The sequence below is a fragment of the Mastigoproctus giganteus genome, chromosome 13 (assembly GCF_048544385.1).
Source record: "Mastigoproctus giganteus isolate SK-2022 chromosome 13, ASM4854438v1, whole genome shotgun sequence".
In the NCBI taxonomy this organism is placed as follows: Eukaryota; Metazoa; Arthropoda; class Arachnida; order Uropygi; family Thelyphonidae; genus Mastigoproctus; species Mastigoproctus giganteus.
In genome coordinates, this window is record NC_143587.1 from 59,916,203 (window position 1) to 59,937,029 (window position 20,827).

Genomic DNA, 20,827 nt, shown 5'->3' on the forward strand with positions numbered 1-20,827 from the left:
ACTAGTTTTTTGTAAATGTCTTCCAATATTTTCCCACTATTTGACCTTCAAAGCAGTGACCAGAACATTTTTTTTTTTTTGGACAATCTCTCTTCAATCACACCCAACAGTCCAATTCATCCCAGAGGTTCTCTATAGGACTGAGTTCAGGCTCTAGGTTGGCCAGTCTGACTTTTGATGCTTTATGTCCTCAAACTCATCTGTCACATCACAAACAGTATGACACAGAGCACTGTCCGGCTGATACAGGTTGCCTTCCCCAACCTGCTGCCACAATATAATGATGCATTATTGTCCAAAATGCCTAGATAGACCTCAACCTTCATGGTTTTATCCAAAACAACCAATAGTGCTACATGACTGCAGACTTAAGCATGATTGTAGACCGGCAAACTATGTACTGTGACTCATTGCTCCAAAGCACAGCTTTCCATCGGTCTATGGTCCAAAAATGGCAGACTATACACCAAGCTAGATGGTGTTCTGGCATTAGTTGGAGTTAGCAGCTTGTGGATGGCTACACAACTATGATAACCAATAACGTGCAACATCCAGTGCGCTATACAGGTGCTGACTTGTGTCCCAATCATTTTTCTGAAAGCTCCAGTGTGTTGTGACAATGTCAACCTGCATTCTGAGCAATGGAATGTGACAGAGCTCTTCTGTTGTGTTCCATCAGCTTCAGAAGTTTTCTTCAGTCTGTTTCCATTTTCAGACCACATCCTCAATTGACCAACTATCAACAGAGAGGCGTCCATATATTAATAGCAGGGCAGTGTATATGTATTAGATTGAATGGCAATACACATGTACAATATGAACATTAAATGCGTTTTTCTATTATCTGTATTTTCCTTAATTTGTAACTTCCTTGGCTCCAAATCCCTGATAGGAAAAAAAAAAAAAAAAACAAGGTTCTACTATACTATACAAGTTTACATCAAACATTTTGCTTAACTAATGATAACTGCATTTTAATTTTATCAACATAAATGAATAAAGCTTGGATTATTTTCTGACTTAAAATAGTTGTTTCACAAATGCTTCAACATACCTATGCATATTACAATGTATGAACTGATTTTAGAAGATAACTCAGTGGGCTGATCCAAATGATCGAGGTTGAATATCTGTCTTGTGGTTTCACTGAAGGTATACTGATGAGTAGAAAAGAGCATGGTACTTGTACTAGCTGAATCATAGTATTTGGTTCCATTCATGTCTTGTACTATCCTATTACAGCTAGTATCTACAGCTGAATCAGATAGGCTCCTGGATCTATGGGGGAAAAAAAAAAAAATCAGGTTCAATTGGGGGGGGGGGGAAGAGAGAGAGAGGCTTTCTTTGTAACTGATTATTTTCTACAATCATATTACAAGGTAGCACACTTGATTCTGTACATAAATATAGTTGTTAATTACTTACCTGTATGTATATCTATGAATTTTTTACAAATATTTCTAGTATTACCTAAGATGGTTAGTCATTAATCTGAAAACAGATATATGGATATGATTTAATCAAAGTAAACAAATACCATGAGGAAAATAATTAACTCCAAGTATCAAAACTCAAAAATGCCTGTTGAGATATTTACTCATTCTGTCAAGCTCAGAGGTCAACACCTGGTATAGTATTGGCCACTTGAATAGTTCATGAGCCCTTGATTTATTATTTTCAAGAGAATCCACTCACTTTTTCAGTATTTGCTGCACTAGCAAATGGTAATGTTAAATACCAGTTGCTGTTATGTTCAAGACATGTATCAAAACGGATATTTTAATCGGATAAATGAAGCAAAGACAAAATATATGGAAGTCCAGAGAATGGCAGATAACACAGAAAATTTAAGAACCAGCAGCTTCTCGTTTGAGCATGTTCAAAATTTTGCCTATCTAGGTTCGCAGATAAACCAGTCCAACTCTATTACTAATGAAATTAAGTCCCTAATCCTGAGTGGAAACAGATGCTTCTATGCACATGAAAAACTAATGAAGTGCAGAGTATTGAACACACATTTAAAATTAAGGATATATAAAAGTCTCATTAGACCAGTTGTAACATATGGTTGTGAAGCTTGGACATTAACAAGTAAAGATGAGCAGCTGTTGAGAGTGTTGGAGCTTAGAATTTTGCAAGTCTTTGGGCCCATACAAGACGTTGATGGATCCTGGAGGATCAGAATGAACCATGAACTTGACAATCTTATTCAGGGTGTGGACATTGTCAGATTTGTGAAGAGCCAGAGACTTGCCTGGTTGGGACAAGTAATGAGAATGGATGACAGCAAAACAACTAAGATGATAATGGAATGGAAACCTAGCAGTAGGAGGGCAAGAGGAAGACTGCAGAAAAGATGGATGGATGATGTAGAAGAGGACTTAGACCATAAGAATAAGAAGTTTGACTTCTGGGAAGGCTTACTGGTGGAACATTGTCGAGAAGGCTAAGACCCAACCTGGGTTATAATGCCAGAATAAGAAGCAAATGGTAATACAGTGGTACTAATAATAAAACTGTTACTCATTGGCAAGTCACTTGGAGCAATCTCCACTGCATCACACCATTTTGAGTCATACTATACTTTACATTTCTAGTGGAGTGGAGTATTATGATACTTTATAATTTCAATTTAATTTTATTTACTGCTAGATAAAATTAAATTGAAATTATAAAACATTAAAATATATTCAATAAAATACCAATTATAACAATTTTAACATGTTTTTGATTTCTATGAGTTCTAGTGATGCTCACAGAAATACTCCCTCAGGTGAAGCCAGGTGTATCACATGAGGGACTGTGTACTTGAACATATGTGTATATGCACATGTTCTGAGCATTTGTGATGTGTATATGAGCAACAAGAAATCAAGTCCCAAAGGAGGTTAGACAAGCAAAAGCAGATTACAACAAATCTTTGGCAAAGGATGCAAAGAAAAATGGCAAAGACTTCTTTACTTATATAAACTAGAAGCAAGGGGATGAATCAGGTTGGTCCACTTGATATCGATGGTTCAACTGTTGATGATCCTGCTCAGATAGCTGACAAACTGAATGAATATTTTGCATCTACATTCACATAAAGAATTCTGTAGGGAAGTAGAGGACAGAAGCTTAATTAAACTCAAACAGGAAGCTTAATGATTTTGTTTGTAATAACTGAGAGCAAAGTGGAGGAGAAATTGTTAAACTTAAACATAAAGGTGCCCAGGGTTGGATGGGATTTATCCAGTTATATTAAACAAGGCAACAAAGGAAGTAAGCAAACCCTTAGCCATAATTATGAGAGTATTCTTGGAATGAGGGGAGGTCCCCATGGACTGGAGATGTGCAAATGTATCTGCAAACGGTAAAACATGAGTAATTACAGACCTGTTAATTTAACTTCTGTTCCAGGGAAAATAATGGAGTCACTGGTTAAAGAAGCATTGCAGGATTATCTAGACAAGACTGCAGTAATAATTCAGACACAGCATGGGGAAGTTAAGGGGAAGTCTTGTCTAACCAATTTGATTGGATACTATAATGTGGTCACAATGGAACTGGATGCAAAAAATAATTTTATATCATATACTTGGATTTCAGGGTCTCTGTAGCAGTGTGGTCAGGAGCGGGAGTGTAGTAGCACACGTTCTTTGAGTAGACCAGGGTTCAAAAATGCACCTGATTGCTAAATATGGTCGATCTGCCAACCTGCACTGGACCAGTGTGGCAGATTATGGTCCATTCCCTCAACATGAATTGTTCAGGTCCATCCTGCAGTGGGTTGATAATGGCTACAGTTTACCCTTTTCTTTTTACTTGGACTTCAGGAAAGCTTTTGATACTGTTGCACATGGAAGACTACTGTACAAATTGGAGCAATATGGCATTAAGGATGAGTTGCTACAATGGATAAAAGGTTGGTTGAGTGGGAGAAGACAGAGTGTAATCAATGGACACTGCTCTTTATGGACTAATGTTATTAGTGAAGTCCCCCAGGGTTCAGTGTTGGGCCCATTGTTGTTTTGAATATTTATCAATGATATTGATGAAGGTATATCAGGCTTAATGTTGAAGCTTGCAGATGATACAAAAGTTGGCAGGTTTGTTAATGACAGTATGCTACTGCAAGAGGATCTAGAAAAGTTGGGCAGATGGGCTGAGAAGTGGCAACTGAAGTTTAACATTGACAAGTGCAAAGTACTGCATATGGGTAGAAATAACCCCAGAGAAACATAACTGTGTAGTACTAAACTCATGGTGGTAGAGAATGAAAAAGACCAGGGAGTAATTGTGCAGTGCAGACAGGTTGCCACAGCAAGTCATGGAGTCTTCTCAATGATACACAGGAATTTTGCTAGTAGGGAAAAGGAGGTGATTATCCATTTGTAAAAGGCAATGGTCAGGCCACACCTGGAGTATGGCCAGACTCCAGGCATACAAGTCTGGAGGCCCCATTTTAGGAAGGATGTAGAGTTGCTAGAATGAGTACAGAGAAGGGCAACAAGATTGGTGAGGGGAACGAAGGGATCCTCTTACCAAGAAAGGCTTAAGTTCTGCAGATTGCAGCATCTGGAGACTAGGCACCTGCGAGGTGATCTGATTGATGTGTATAAGGCCTTGAATGGGATGAGCAGGCTCAATGCTGATGGGATTCTTCCTCTTGCTCAGATCGCGAATCTGAGGGGGCATAAATTGAAATTGGGGAAAAACAGTTGTAGAATAGATGTGTGGAAATTTGCCTTTAGCCAGCAGGTAGTTGATTGCTGGAACAAATTTCCATCTGAATGTGTGAAATGGGAATTTTTTTTTGGCTGATGCTGTATAATCTTGCATCATATGCCTTTAGTAATGCTAATATTCCCAGATACATGCTAAAAAAAGGATAACATAAAACTGCTGAGTTTATGATAAAAATTATTAGGGTGCTACTACATCCAAGTTGACTGCTGCATTCATGTAAATTCATTTTTTCTTCTTTTATACTAAATGCTAAGATGTTAACAAAAGTAAGATGGCAGACTTACATTAGTTATACCTCTGAAATTGCAGTTCAATTACTGAAGATATGCTATTATTCCTTACATCTTCAATATTGAACTCATTGTTTGAGTTCAATATCAAAGATGTAAGGAATAATAATAATTCTTCTGTAAAACTACATTTGTTTACTGGGCAGAGATGAGTACATTTTATCTGTGATTAGTCAATATTTACAAATTTACTTTAGACTTGCTTTTAAAATTTGCTTTCCTCAAAACCTCTCTACCATGAAATACTGTTCCTACATTTGGGGTGGTGCCCTGAAACCTCTCTCAGGTTTCTAGACTCAATTTTAAAGAGGACAGTCAGGTTAATTAATGACCCATCTTTCACAAAGTCTCTTCACTCTGTCTCATAATGTTCTTTTTCTGCTGCATGCTTTTTCTATAGATAATTCCATAAGTACTATTCTTTTGAATAGGTATTTGTAAATTCCTTCCCAAATTCTCTCTCTCTCTCTTCCAAATCAGTCAAAACATGTGCCTTAACTTGTCAGCATCCATTTACTATCCAACTTCAAACCCACAAAATCAACTTTTCTTCTTCATTAATCTCTTCAACTACTGTTTTTTGAACTGTTTTTTCACTTTCCACTGTTTTTTGAAACAATCTTCCTTCACACGTACTTCCTGAAAATGACACATTTACAGAAATTCGAGTCTAATGTCAAAAAAATATTTTCAGTGTTCTCGACCTTCAACCCATACAGAGTGCTAAGTATTATAGGTTCTAATACCTTTCATGTTTGGAAGTTTCGTTAAAAAAAGGGGGTGGAGTAGGGAATCTTCTCTATCTGTAATTGATGTCTTGAACATAACAGCAACTGATATTTAACATTTGATAAAGATAAACTGGCTTCTGTAATAAAAAAAATAAACCCTTAAAAGGCACTGAGCCAGTTAAAAAAAACTCTTGCTATCCATTTCTGTAATATCTAGAATTATAACTTGCTCTTCTCATATCTAAAACTGTATGTCAAAAATCTCTTCTGTGAGTGCTGTTATAGGCAGGCATTCAACAATCATGGACACTAACACCATCAATAATAATACTTCATTATTAAATTAACAATATATTACCTTTAGATATCATTAGCTAGTTAAGGTACTACTATAGTAATGGAATTCTACAACAAACATTGAAATTTCACTCAATTTTCCACCAATATAACAAACGATTCAACAAAGATTTTACAATATAGAGTGCTTCAGAAGAATAAAATGAACATCCCCATTACACAATAAATGGATTGGATGAAATCCATTTATTGCATGGTATCAAATTTTGTATGACATGATTACAATTTGTTAAAGGGTTATAATCTATTCTATATTGAAAGAGGTTGTTTATGCATGGGTATGGCACTTCCATCATTTCTACTACCCAGGTAGTATGAATGCATCGTTTATTCATATCTCATATTGTGAACACCTTCACAATGAGTTACCTAGGTATTGCACTACTTTGAATAAGTAACACTTCTCTGTTAGAGAAGACTACTGTTACTTATTCTCAGATGGGCACCACCACCAAGACAGCACGTTTCGAAGCTAGTTGGCTTCATCATCGGTGGGTGGGCAGGTAACCTGTTGCAACAGTGACAACCCAGTAATGAAGTATAACTCCACAATATGAGAGATGCTTAATGGTATGCGTGGTTTAATCGAAAAATATTTCTTGACTGAATGTCTAAGAGTATAAAGGAGGTTGTTTATGCATGGGTATAGGGTAGTAGAAATGATGGAAGTGCCATACCCATGCATAAACAACCTCTTTCATACTCTTAGACATTCAGTCAAGAAATATTTTTCGATATTCCATATTATTCCTAGAAAAATAAAAATATACCTCAAGAATAACTTTTAAAAACTTTTAGGAGTCAGCTCAAGATTATTTATCTAGGTAACTTTATGGCACAAAAGTTTCAATAATGCACATAGAGTTGTTGCATTTCACTAATTCATTCATGCATTCATTAAAATGAATGGATAAATTTTAATGAATTAATTTACAAATTCATCTTAACAAATTTTAATAAATTCAATAAATAAATTTTATGCATGATTTTTTTATTACAGTAATTTGTGAACTTAAAAGAGCAAAAAAAAAAAAAAAAAAACATACCCTTTTTTCTTCAGTCTGTTTTCTTGCATCTTTGAGCTTATACTGACAGGTTTCAATACAATTCTTTTTAGATCCATTCGGTACCTTAAATGAATAAACCCACTTCTTAAAATTTCTGTGTGAAAAATATATTAGTAAGATCATAACAGTGCAATGATCATATCATTATGCAGAAAAGTGAAATACAATAATGAGTGCTGATACATTACTAATTCAGAAATGAAATAAATGCTGTTGTCTCACAAGCACACAATAATACTGTTAGTTGATTATAAATGTGATTGAGTAGTTAAATTGAAAATAACATGCCAAATTTTTTAATCTCGCATAAAAGAATTTGTAACAGATCTAAAGAGAAAAACTCTCTCTCTCTCTCTCTCTCTCTCTCTCTCTCTCTCTCTCTCTCTCTCTCTCTCTCTCTCTCTCTCTCATTTACCAACATAAATTTACTAAAACCCTCATAAAAGAAATATTCTTTTATGAGGGTTTTAAATGGGGGTGGTTACTTGTAACACAATTCATGTGCTCATAAAAAGTTGGGTTTAACCTTTAATGATTAAATCAACTTCTATAACCCTTTTCAGAACTAATTCAGCAATGTCAATGTGGAACAAGTCCAGTTTGCAATCAGAAATCACAATCACTGGTTTCTTCAATTTTCTCATACAGTTTTCTTTGTCCAGAAAAGGCATAGCTCGCCAATGCCCTTATGTATGAGAAACAGTCATTTATAAATTTCTCATATTCTTTTTGTAGCTGCAATTCACTGCATGTGTAGCTACCTGGTCCTATTTAGCCATCTCAAAAAAAAAGAAAGACTGAGAATGACACAGAGAAGGGATTTAGGGCAATAACATAACTGCTTACTTTTTGAAATCAAAAACTGAAGACTTTTAATAGAGATCTGACTTCAGCCAGAATGATGCTCCAAAACAGCATTCTGGCACTGGCTGAATAATAAATAAATTTTGTTTATACTTCTGGACGACCAAACGGTCAGAGGAGTTTACAAGATACACAGAATACAAGAAACAGCACCGTATTCAACAGTCACGGGTTTGAACCCTGGTCACTCAAGGCACGTATACTTACCGCACTCACGCGCCTGACCACTAGACTACGGCGGCCTTATAAAGAGAATAGTATTCTCTGACTTTTCTTCCATGATATACATTGTAGCAACTAAATTATTTGTGTAATTACGAAATGCAAAAAAGCTGTATTTTAAGAGTTCTTTGCTTTGCTGGTACTTTTTTTTTTTTTTTTAATTGTATAGTACTAGCTATTTCAAATTTACCACTGCTATTGCAAATTTACCACTGTTTTTAGCACTGCTATTGCTTCATTTAATTTTTACATTAAATGACCTGGTTAAATCTAATATACAAGCATGGAAAATAATTCAATGGAGCAACAAATACTGATACATACACAAACAGAATACCATAGTTCAGGCTCACTGCTGAATGAATTAAAAGTGACTTAACTTTCTTTAACAAAGAAATTCTTTTGAAAAATAAATATTAAACATTTTACATGTTTTGATAGGTAAACATACCTACCAAAACATATGATATACAAAGTGCAGATATATTTTTTCATACGTTGCAAACACACAGTTGCTATACACATTATCGCTTTTAACTGTTTATCATTAAATTCAGTAACTTTATCTGGATCTACATTAAATTTAGTGGGTTCATCTGGATCTACATTAAATTCAGTAGGTTCATCTGATCTGACAATCCTTATTCAAAAATAAAGCAAATTTGACCAAAAATTGGAAGTAAAATAAGCTTATCAAAAAATGCACCTGATCACTGGAAAGGTTCTGACTAAATCAGAAGAGTTGGCGGGTGTGCAATAGCTGTTTGAGTTGTTTTCATCTTTGTTTTTTGTATTTTGTTTTTTCATTTTAGCACTGCTATTGCTTCTTTCCATTTCTTTATAGTAAAATTAGGATAATACCAAACACAAGGTTTCAATAACCTTGTGTTTGGTATTAATATAAAAAAAATATATATTACACAGGGTGTTGAAGAGACCTAGGTACACAAGACTTTCAAACTCACAATAACCTGGAGGCAGGGCATCCTTTTATATCTCAGCTGTTGAATCAATAAATGTGCCAAATGTTTGCTCAGATCAACTATTCTTAATTAACTTGATGCAATCTTCAATTGTACATGAGAGAGAGATTCACATATGTTCTAAACAAAAAATATACCGTATTTCCCCATGTATAAGACGCACCTTTTTTCGAAAATTTGGGGTCTAAAAACTGGGTGCATCTTATACAGTGGTTGTAGATTTTTTTTACTTGCATTTCCCGCTTTTTCGCGCTTGTTGTCATTGCACTCATTGTTTCGCACTTGTTACCGGTATATTAGGTTATGTTTTGCCACGTTCTGCCCAGAAATGGCTCAGAAAAGATTTTCGTACAGTGCTGAATTCAAGTTAAAAGTGATCCAGTTTGTAAAAGTGAATGGAAATCGTGCTGCTGAACGTAAGTTTGGTCCTCCTCCAACTGAGAAAACAATCCGAGACTGGCTACGGGAAGAAGAAACCCTACTGAAAACACCACGGCAGAAGAAGGCCATTAGAGGCAAGTCAGCAAAATGGCCTGATTTAGAGAGGGAATTGAAGATATGGATTGAGGAGCAAAGGGCAATTGGAATTCCTGTGTCCACAAAGATGGTTCAGTATGAGGCAAGAAGAATTGCTGATGAAAAAGAAGTTACTGATTTCAAAGGAGGACACAATTGGTGCTTCAGGTTCATAAAACGGAATGGACTAAGCATGCATACACGCACCAGACTTGCCAAAAGATGCCTGAAAGCTATGAGCAGAAGGTCCTTGAATTTCATCGTTTTGTCATTCAATGTCGGAAGAGCCATCAGTTTCAGTTGGGACAGATTGCAAATATGGACGAAGTCCCCCTTCAATTTGATGTCCCAAGTAACAGAACTGTTGATAAGAAGGGGGTGAAAACTAACTGTGAAGACAAGTGGACATGAAAAGAGCCATTATACAGTTGTTCTAGCTTGTTATGCAGCCGGAATCAAGCTGCCTCCTATGCTGATTTTCAAACGCAAAACAATGCCAAAAGAAGACATTCCTCGAGGAGTGATTGTCCACGTTCATGACAAGGGTTGGATGGATCAGGATGGGATGAAGATCTGGTTTGAGAAAGTTTGGAGCAGGAGACCAGGTGGGCTTTTACGCAAACCTGCCCTATGGGTGCTTGATCAGTTCAGGGCACACATAACAAAAAATACAAAGAAGATTGCTGCAGAGCAAAAAACAAAACTTGCCGTCATACCTGGAGGCTTGACATCCCAGCTCCAACCACTTGATGTCAGCATTAACAAACCCTTCAAAGCTGCCATGAGAGATGAATGGAACCAATGGATGAAGTCTTCTGGGGACAATTTGACACCAGCAGGAAGAGTGAAGAAACCAACTATAGGAGAAGTTTGTACCTGGGTGAAAAGATCCTGGGATAATATCAAGATTGAGATCGTTGTCAAGTCATTTAAGAAGTGTGGCATTTCAAATGCCATAGATGGAACTGAGGACGAGACAATATATGAAGACAGCGATTAGTCATCAGACACAGATGAGAACAAGCTAATGGATGGGAGTTTTGACAGTGATGAGTTGTATGAATTTTATGATGAATAAAACTTGAGTTCAATAACTTTATGTAATATATTTTTTTTCAAATTTCAGGGCCCAAGATTAAGGTGCGTCTTATACATGGGGAAATACGGTAATTAAAAAAAAGTGAAAACACTAACATGACAAAATATTTACCTCACCTTAATATGAGAACAGATTCTGCAACTAATGTATAGGCCAAAAGAGTACCTATAGACATCATGTAAGCCAATTCTTTTACAGTGAATATCATTGCCATCAAGCCTAAAAAAATAAATATTTTATAAACAATATTAAGCTTGTTTTAAAAAATATTTAAATAAATTTCTACTATCCAAAACCTGAACCTTTCATGGGGTATCAAGATGTTTAACTCTGCTATATTGGTGTTACTCAAAAATAATGAGCCCATATTTAATTGTTGGCTGAGGGTAAAAAAAATTTGGGTCTTTCTGTACCTGTAGATAAATTTTTACTTTATATCATTTTTGAATTTATTTATTGTTTAACAAGAGTTAAAAGCATGAGTGCACCCAGCAGGTACAGCCCCATCACATTTGTTCCACTTTTACTGCATAATAATGGTAGAGTTTGAAAATGACTGCTGTTGATCCTATAAAGCATAGAAAAATTGTTTCTAGTTCAGGTTATTTATAAAACTCTCCCATTTAACAATTATTACCAGTTTAACCATCTTAAATTTTGTATTTTTGAAAGATTCATTATTATTTTTGAATAATAAGCATAGAAACATAGAAATTGATAATCATTTGAGATGGAGAGTTGGCAACAAGCATAATATTCAAATTTTGCATGCTTAATGGCATGCAAGATTTCAAATAAATTTTGAAAAAATTCAAAAATGGAAGTGACTGGAAATGCACTAGCATCTAATATATGCAATTTTTGAAAATTGTTTAAAACTATTTATACACACAAACAAAAATATATGTGCATGCACACAATTTAAATTTTGGGAATTTAATGTTTTTCAAACTGGAAAATGGAAGAGACTAACAGCTTCGTATTTATATTTTATGCCTATTTTTTTTAATTTTCAACAGAATTAATAATTATATTTTTTTAAAATAAAAGGTGTAAAAAAACAGCATTTTTCAATATTTAAAAGAATTTTTTTTATTAAAAAACTAAGAAAAATGCAGGCAATAAATACTGCAATCTATTAAGAAAAGAAAATATTGGTATAACCACAGAATGCAAAAAACCCCATACTCTTTTTTTGAAAATTAAAAAGAAAGCTTACATCTGTCAAGTGTAGTACCATCACATTTATAACATTTAGGGTTGCTACCATTGCAGGTTTAATTAGACAATCTTTATTAAAACACTTCATAAGACTACTTTATCCATAAAGTAGTCTTATGAAGACTACTTTCCAGTAGAGAGGAAAAAAGAGGAGAAAAAAATTAATAAATTGAACTACAGAAACCAAATTAGAGTCCATGGCATCAAATGCAGACATGTATTCTAATGTTGCTACATCACATGCAAGTATATGCTAAAAAATTCTTCACAAAACTGCAATATTTTCTAACAATACAAAGCTAATAGATTACGGCTAACGGGCTGCTCAAAAAGTATTATTAGAAAATATTTGCTTGGTATGCTCTGATGTTATCACAAAGGGAGAAAATCTGTTTTAGTACAGAACCCAAATAAATTCACCATCCACGGTCATATGCTGTTCTGAGCGGCAATAAAAAGATAAACCCCACTAAAAAATAGTTTTACTCCCTATCTCTTCTTTTGTTTTACTGTGATTTTTGGCAGATGTGAAATTTCACACAATCAAGTCAGTGACTGCTAAATGCGGCACTGTTTCTTGTATCCTCTCTCTCTATCTTGGGATCTCCTCTAACCATGTGGTCATCCCAGAGTATAAACAGAAAATTTGTTTGTCGGAATGCTGCCCACCAATGGCACCATTATCAACTCTTTTACTGTCCTTCTAATTTTCATTGTGTTCAGATAATCCACGTTGGGAAAACTCAAAAGTGCTACATCAATTAGGAGCAAAAACCGTTTCCCCTAATATAATGAATTACTTTAGGTATAATAAAGCACTACTACTGATGATTTTACTGGAAGGAAGTATCCACAATAAAACGTCTGTACAAGGGGAAAACATGCAGTCACTCAAAGGAAAGTAACCGTAGTCATTTGCATTCAAGGACAAGGAATACAGCGATGTTTGAAATTTATAATGCAGTTCACTCGCTAATATTTCCAGAGGGATTATTGTGGATTTTTTCTAAAATGCGCACCGGACCAAAATTGGACATTGTTGTTATTTGGTTTTTTAGGAGCATTAGCAACTAAGGCCATATCGCTCCTGGGATATGCGTGGTCATTCCTTGACCTTTCCGCATCCTCCGTATTTGGTGGTCATGGGCTTGAACCCCAGTCTAATCAAGAAGCGCGTGCTACGTACTGCCGCTCCTGCTCACCTGGCTACGGAGGCGCCTCCAAAATCGGACGTATTAGTACTTCCACACCCTAGGATGAACTGACTAATTAGAACTTCAGCATCTGTGATGAAACATCATGCACACCAATATTGTTGGCTAAAGCAATTACGTAAAGCAACAAAGCAAAACATTGTAACAGAGCAATAATGCAAAATATTGTTCTCCAAAACAATTGCAGTAAAGTGTTTTTTTTTTTTTTTTTTTAAATCAAACACGCACCAGACCAAAATCGGACTTATTAGAACTTCGGTATTCTAGGATGAAGCTGACTTAGAGCTATAGTGCTATTTTTTTTTTTTTTTTTTTTTGTGTTTTTGTATGGGCGGCTCCAAGAACAAAAGTTCATCTCCACTTTGCTGCTCTGTTCAGTTTTTACAGACTCTGTCAAGGTAAGGCCAGCATGTGTTATGTAAAAAAAAAAAAAAAAATTCATCTCCCATAGGAATATACCATGCTGGATGAAGACAGATGAAAAGGAGGGAGGGAGAGAGAGAGAAGTTTTTATCCCGCATGGGAGAAAGTGACAGGAATGAAGGGCAAGGCCTCCCCTACTATCTGCACGCCCTCCTCCCTGGAGAACGAGTTTCCAGGGAGGAAAGAAAAAAACTTGTATAAGATGAAGGGAGGGAAGGAGAAAAGAGAAGGACTATTGCAGCCCAGGGAAGCCTCAATCCAGAATGGATTGCTAGAATAATGACACAAGCAAACACAAGAACAACAACACAAGCAAACACAAGAACAACAACACAAGCAAAAAAAATAAATAAATAAAACATATAGGGTGAGAGAGGAGCTGGCCTGATCTGGGGAGCCCCAGCCTAATGCTAGGATGAAGCTGACTTTTAGAACTTTTAGCATCTGTTGTGAAACTGAATGCAATAAAGAAATAGACTTATTAGAACTTCAGCATCTGTGATGAAAGTTAGACCTCTGGACCTTTGACAATCTCCTGGCCTTCTCTCCACCAAAAGGGTATTTTTATTTCTCTCTCCCCCCTCCCTAGGGTGGGACTAGAAAGGGTGAACTCCCTCCTCTAAGGAGTCCCCCCCCAAAGTGAATGAAGGGAACTGGAAATTTCAGGAAAATGAACCCTGTTTTCCTTAATTCGGTAAGCACAAAAGAAGTGAAATTACGTTTGCAGCTCAGAAGGAAATTCAAGCATCTGAACATATGATACTTTATGGTGAATTTTTCTGGCGTGTGTGTGATAATGAAAATTCAATTTTACTCTTGAAATTTTTTGATTGTATCAATGCATATCAAGGAAATATTAAAGTATTCAGTAACAAGTATTTCCCATTTCCCATTCCGTCACTACAAGTAACGGATTGAGAAAACAATCCTTTACTTGTAGCATTTTTTTTTTTTTTTTCTCGCTTGCACACTAAGTGAGATGCATGCGAAGTTCCTTTGACATCAGTTTTCGAAGTTTATGACACAGCTATCAATAGAAATATTTTTTTGAAATTTCGTTAGAAGATCAAATATACATCCAAGAAACTGCTGTTCCAACATAGTCCTCTAAAAATAATTACAATAAAGTGAATTTTTTTTTTTTTTCTTATCAAATGCGCATTGTGTTATCAGTTTTACGATAGTTTTTTTTTTTCTTCTTCTGTTTCCACTGTGGCTTCCAATAGATGAATTTCCTTGATTTTTTGTTAGTAGATACGATACATACTGAAGAAGGGAAATAAGATATTTTTGTTTTTCAAAAACAATTCGTTGCAATTCTTTCATACAACAATTATTTTGCTTAAACAGTAAAGCAAAATATTGTAACAGAGTGATAATGCAAAATATTGTTCGCAAGTAATGATGCTCAACTGTTTGTTTCCAAGAAAGTTGCTTACATTTTTTATTTTCTCTTGGTATGTAAGTGTTGATTTGTTTTAGCCAGCGGCGCCGTGATGATGTGCCAAATTCAAACTAATGCAGTAACTCATTGTATAATCAAAGTGACAGCCGCAGTTTTTTTGCGGTCATAATTTCATAAATTGATATGTGATTGTATATTTTTGTTGTTGTCGTCGGTGAATTAATAGTTTTTGCTGCAATTTAAAGGTAGGAAATCAAAGAATATACTTCTGTTTATGTATATTGAGAGTTTCAATTCTGTAAATTGAGTAGAAATTATGGAAATTATTAGTTTTTTTTTTTAGGGGGGACAACTTTCAAGTTAGGGTTAAAAATTAATGTTTAGAGGGGTGGATGTAAACAGGGTTAAATGGTGTACATTCATTCATGCCTCCTCTGATTACTTCTTTAAAGGTGATCCATAGTTCCCTATATTTGCCCTTCCTGTGCCACCTATCTAGTTGATGGAGGCCACACAGCATCTGAGACTGTCATGGTCCCCTTTTCTGAATTTAAAACCCATGCTTTTACTTTTAAAAACTGCAACCTTTTTCTTCATTGCCCAACTTAGAACTGCATGATCTTTTCCTGCTCAAATGTTACAATAAAACTTTACTGTATATGTGGTTAAGTATAGCATATTGTGAATTTAAAATCTTAGAAAATACTTTTTTAAAATTGTTTTGGAAAGAATATAGTAATAAAATTTTCACCCTAATGGTTCAGTAAAACAGATTTCCAACTGTTTTTCAACCTGAATATACCATCCAAACAATGCAAATTTTGTTTTCCTGTAATAGGAAAAATAGTATTTGGCCTACTGGGCAAAACTTTTTGTCCCCACATAACACAATGCACCACCAGCAGTATGAAAGCTATTGCTACAGAACAATTAGGTATTCCATTCTCTTAAATGCAAAAATTTATCAAGTTTTTGAAATATAAATTAATTATAATAAGAACTGTTAGCAAGGATGAAAATTGCAAATTTCTGTCCTTGCTATCATATCATAAAGTTGAAGAATAAATATATATAAAATAGAATATTCAACTAATAAATGATATAAAGTACATGACTAATGTACTTTACCTTACTGAATCAACAATCAATTGAAGTATTATGTCAGTCCTGTAGTTTGCAATTATTAATGTGTAACAAATAGGATGGTGGTGGTGGACCTGACCTTAACAAGGACAGGATTTATGAAATCTTCCTTTGTCAATGAACAAACATTCATTCACTAATAAAATTACCTGTTAATATTCCTGAAAGAATTGTAGCAATGACAGGAGTTTTAAATTTTGGATGAACTTTGGCAAGCCATTTGAATATTATGCCATCTTTTGCCATAGCATATAAAATCCTTGGAAGTGGAAACATTCCTCCTAATAAACTAACATAAAAGTAAACAACATTAGTAAAGCATGATTTAATTTCTAAGAAATGATATTGCTTTATAATTATACCTTAAATGGTAGCATGATGTCACTAAACCACCCCACTATTAATGTTCATTTAGATCAGAATAATTGAGCTAATTGTTAAAATAAGTAATAAAATGTTTATAAGCAAGAAACATGACTAATGTATTTCAAATACTGAATTAATAATTAAGTCAATATTTCATAAAAAATTCTCTTGCATAATAATTATCAGGCATTATGGGTCAAGAGAATATTTCTACATACCTTTAAATATCACAATACATGATACACCAAGTATAATCTTCCATTTCAATTACTAATGTTAATATTTTATTAACAATACACTGAAACCTCTCTTAATGGATACCTCTCTAAAAGGGGCCCATGCTTGTCATGGACACCCAGGCTTGGGTCCTGGCCAGAAGTATTAGAAATTACAAGTTAAATGACCTCTCCAAAAACACCCCCCCCCCACCTAACATGGATGCAGACAGTTTAGTAGGTGTCCTTTTCATACTTTCAACTTCCCTGGGTAATTGGCACATGCATGTTTTAGTATTAAATCAGCTCACACCAACCATAAGAATAAGTATTTACTGTAACTAGAATATTTATTTACATATTAAAATAAAATAAATATTTACAAAAACTGCTATTATATTAAATATACATGTAAAAACATTAAAACTGTGATAAAATCCTTGAGATAAAATACACTAAAATAAACCGGATTAAAAGCGATAAAAATCTCTGGAGCTTTCGGAAGCTTGCGCTCCCTTCCTCAGCAGTAACAAAACTTCCTGCAGCACGTCCATATATAACAGGCTCACGGTACCTATACACGTGGTGCAGTCGGCGCATGGTCTGAACTGGAAGCGGAAATAGCTCGGGAACGTGTTAAGCAAAACCGTTCATCCGTACTTAGGATAATAGTTTCAAACAGAGGATGCATACGCATACCTTCTGTCCCTATTCATAATATTGTGGTCGGATGAACAGATTCGTAGGCTCTCGAGCCATTTACGGTTCCAGAACCCATGCGCTCGATCCATGATAACCGCATCCTCTGGGGAAATTTGATGCTGCTTCTCCCAAAAATGTTCGGCCACAGCAGATTTATTGTAATCAGCGGTTTTTATAGCATTTGCATGCTCCCCCAGACGATCCTTGAGCCGTCGTTTTGTCTCGCCCACATAACATTCCCCACAATCCGGGCATTTTATCCTGTATACTACTCCACTACTCAGGTCCTTTGCTATTGGGTCTTTTACCTGAGACAACACTGTGTGCAACCTCCGCCCGGGAAGCTGCACATAGCTTGTTTTATAGCCCCACAAAATTCTAGCGAGATGCTCAGTAACGCCCGGATAGTAAGGAATGTATGCGGTAGCGACAGGAACAAACGGTTCCTGACGGTTAGACTCTATTCCTCTACTAAATCTGTCTATGATCCTCTGGGGGTATCCGCATTTTCTAAGGTCTGCTGTGACCCGTCTAATTTCACATTCTTTGTCCTCAGAGGTGGTGCAGTGTGACCCTGCTCTATCTAGTAGAGCTTTCACTACACTATTCTTATGCTGCCCAGCTTGTGCTGAACTATAATGGGTGTACTGGCCTCTGCACATAGGTTTTTTAAACACAGAAGTTTTTAGCCTAGGGCCTACCCTAGAGACCAGTACATCCAAGAAAGGAAGGGTACCTCCTGTTTCCACCTCTGAGGTAAATTGTATAAATTGGGAGAAGCTATTAAGCCAATGGAGTGCATCATCCTCTCTCCCCTTCTGGACCACGGTAAAGGTATCATCAACATACCTTTTCCATTTCTTTATGGGAAACTGACATCCACTAAAAACCCTCTCCTCTAACTCCTCCATGGCCAGATTGGCCACGATGGCGCTAATAGGAGATCCCATGGCTGTACCGTGAACCTGTTTGTACATAACACCAAGGTGTTATGTACAAACAGGTTTGTACATAACACCAAGGTGTTATGTACAAACAGGTTCACGGTACAGCCATGGGATCTCCTATTAGCGCCATCGTGGCCAATCTGGCCATGGAGGAGTTAGAGGAGAGGGTTTTTAGTGGATGTCAGTTTCCCATAAAGAAATGGAAAAGGTATGTTGATGATACCTTTACCGTGGTCCAGAAGGGGAGAGAGGATGATGCACTCCATTGGCTTAATAGCTTCTAACAATTTATACAATTTACCTCAGAGGTGGAAACAGGAGGTACCCTTCCTTTCTTGGATGTACTGGTCTCTAGGGTAGGCCCTAGGCTAAAAACTTCTGTGTTTAAAAAACCTATGTGCAGAGGCCAGTACACACATTATAGTTCAGCAAAAGGTGGGCAGCATAAGAATAGTGTAGTGAAAGCTCTACTAGATAGAGCAGGGTCACACTGCACCACCTCTGAGGACAAAGAATGTGAAATTAGACGGGTCACAGCAGACCTTAGAAAATGGGGATACCCCCAGAGGATCATAGACAGATTTAGTAGAGGAATAGAGTCTAACCGTCAGGAACCGTTTGTTCCTGTCGCTACCGCATACATTCCTTACTATCCGGGCGTTACTGAGCATCTCGCTAGAATTTTGCAGGGCTATAAAACACGCTGTGTGCAGCTTCCCGGGCGGAGGTTGCACACAGTGTTGTCTCAGGTAAAAGACCCAATAGCAAAGGACCTGAGTAGTGGAGTAGTATACAGGATAAAATGCCCGGATTGTGGGGAATGTTAGGTGGGCGAGACAAAACGACGGCTCAAGGATCGTCTGGGGGAGCATGCAAATGCTATAAAAACCGCTGATTACAATAAATCTGCTGTGGCCGAACATTTTTGGGAGAAGCAGCATCAAATTTCCCCAGAGGATGCGGTTATCATGGATCGAGCGCATGGGTTCTGGAACCGTAAATGGCTCGAGAGCCTACGAATCTGTTCATCCGACCACAATATTATGAATAGGGACAGAAGGTATGCGTATGCATCCTCTGTTTGAAACTATTATCCTAAGTACGGATGAACGGTTTTGCTTAACACGTTCCCGAGCTATTTCCGCTTCCAGTTCAGACCATGCGCCGACTGCACCACGTGTATAGGTACCGTGAGCCTGTTATATATGGACGTGCTGCAGGAAGTTTTGTTACTGCTGAGGAAGGGAGCGCAAGCTTCCGAAAGCTCCAGAGATTTTTATCGTTTTTATCGCTTTTAATCCGGTTTATTTTAGTGTATTTTATCTCAAGGATTTTATCACAGTTTTAATGTTTTTACATGTATATTTAATATAATAGCAGTTTTTGTAAATATTTATTTTATTTTAATATGTAAATAAATATTCTAGTTACAGTAAATACTTATTCTTATGGTTGGTGTGAGCTGATTTAATACTAAAATATGAATTTTCCCAACCTCAGAGGCCTTTTTCAGGGCACATGCATGTTTTTCAATCAAGGCAAGTGAAGGGTAAGGCCATTACAGAATTACTAATAAATGCAAATGGGCCGGCCTGTGGTACTGGATTCCATGACTTAAAGAAGAAAATAATACAGTATATATCCAGTAATTAGAATTTTAATGACAAAGAATGAAGCTTTCAGGGCAAATGGACCCCTTCCTCAGCAAACGTATACAGATAACAGAATATGGATGTTATAGATAAAATTTCAGTAGATATAAGAGCTGTGCCACTGAGTGTGTTCACTCAGTGGTTACAATTAACTGAATTTTATTGAAGCATTGTTTACAAAACACCTCTTCAGGAACCATTGTTTCCTGATATGGAGTTGCTTTTAGCTGCATACTGCACAGTATGCACTGCTCAGCAATGCTGTTTTCTGTTTAGTTTTGGCACAGCTCTTATATCAATTGAAATTTTATCTATAATGTCCATATTCTGTTATAATCTGTATATGTTTGCTGAGGAAGGGATCCATTTTCCCCGAAAGCTTCATTCTTTGTCATTAAAATTTTAATTACTGGATATATAGTGTATTATTTTCTCCTTTAGAGAATTACTAATTAGACTTGTAATGGCCATGGATTACTTATGAAGCAGATGATACAATAGGCTCATTACTGCTGGTAAGGAATGTTTACAAACTTATTTGGACCATCTGATGCACATAAAAAAAGTGTAGGAATACAGCAGTAATACATTTCTTTCAAAAAAAAAAAAAATATATATATATATATATATAAAAATTTAACTCTACCAAGGGTCTGCATAGAAAATTTTGACAAGTAGCCCA

The 20,827-nt window shown here is 36.0% G+C and overlaps 1 protein-coding gene across 1 annotated transcript in view; it reads right to left on the minus strand.

Moving 5' to 3' along the window:
- LOC150076091 (cationic amino acid transporter 2-like) overlaps window positions 1–20,827 on the minus strand; it is a 153,669-nt gene that overhangs the window by 20,966 nt on the left and 111,876 nt on the right. Inside the window, exons 9-12 of the mRNA XM_090387257.1 lie at window positions 16,413–16,552; window positions 10,974–11,076; window positions 7,153–7,236; window positions 1,055–1,278 (exon numbers count right to left, since the gene is read on the minus strand). Of these exons, the coding sequence (XP_090243383.1) occupies window positions 1,055–1,278; window positions 7,153–7,236; window positions 10,974–11,076; window positions 16,413–16,552 (551 nt within the window). The remainder of the gene's footprint in view (window positions 1–1,054; window positions 1,279–7,152; window positions 7,237–10,973; window positions 11,077–16,412; window positions 16,553–20,827) is intronic.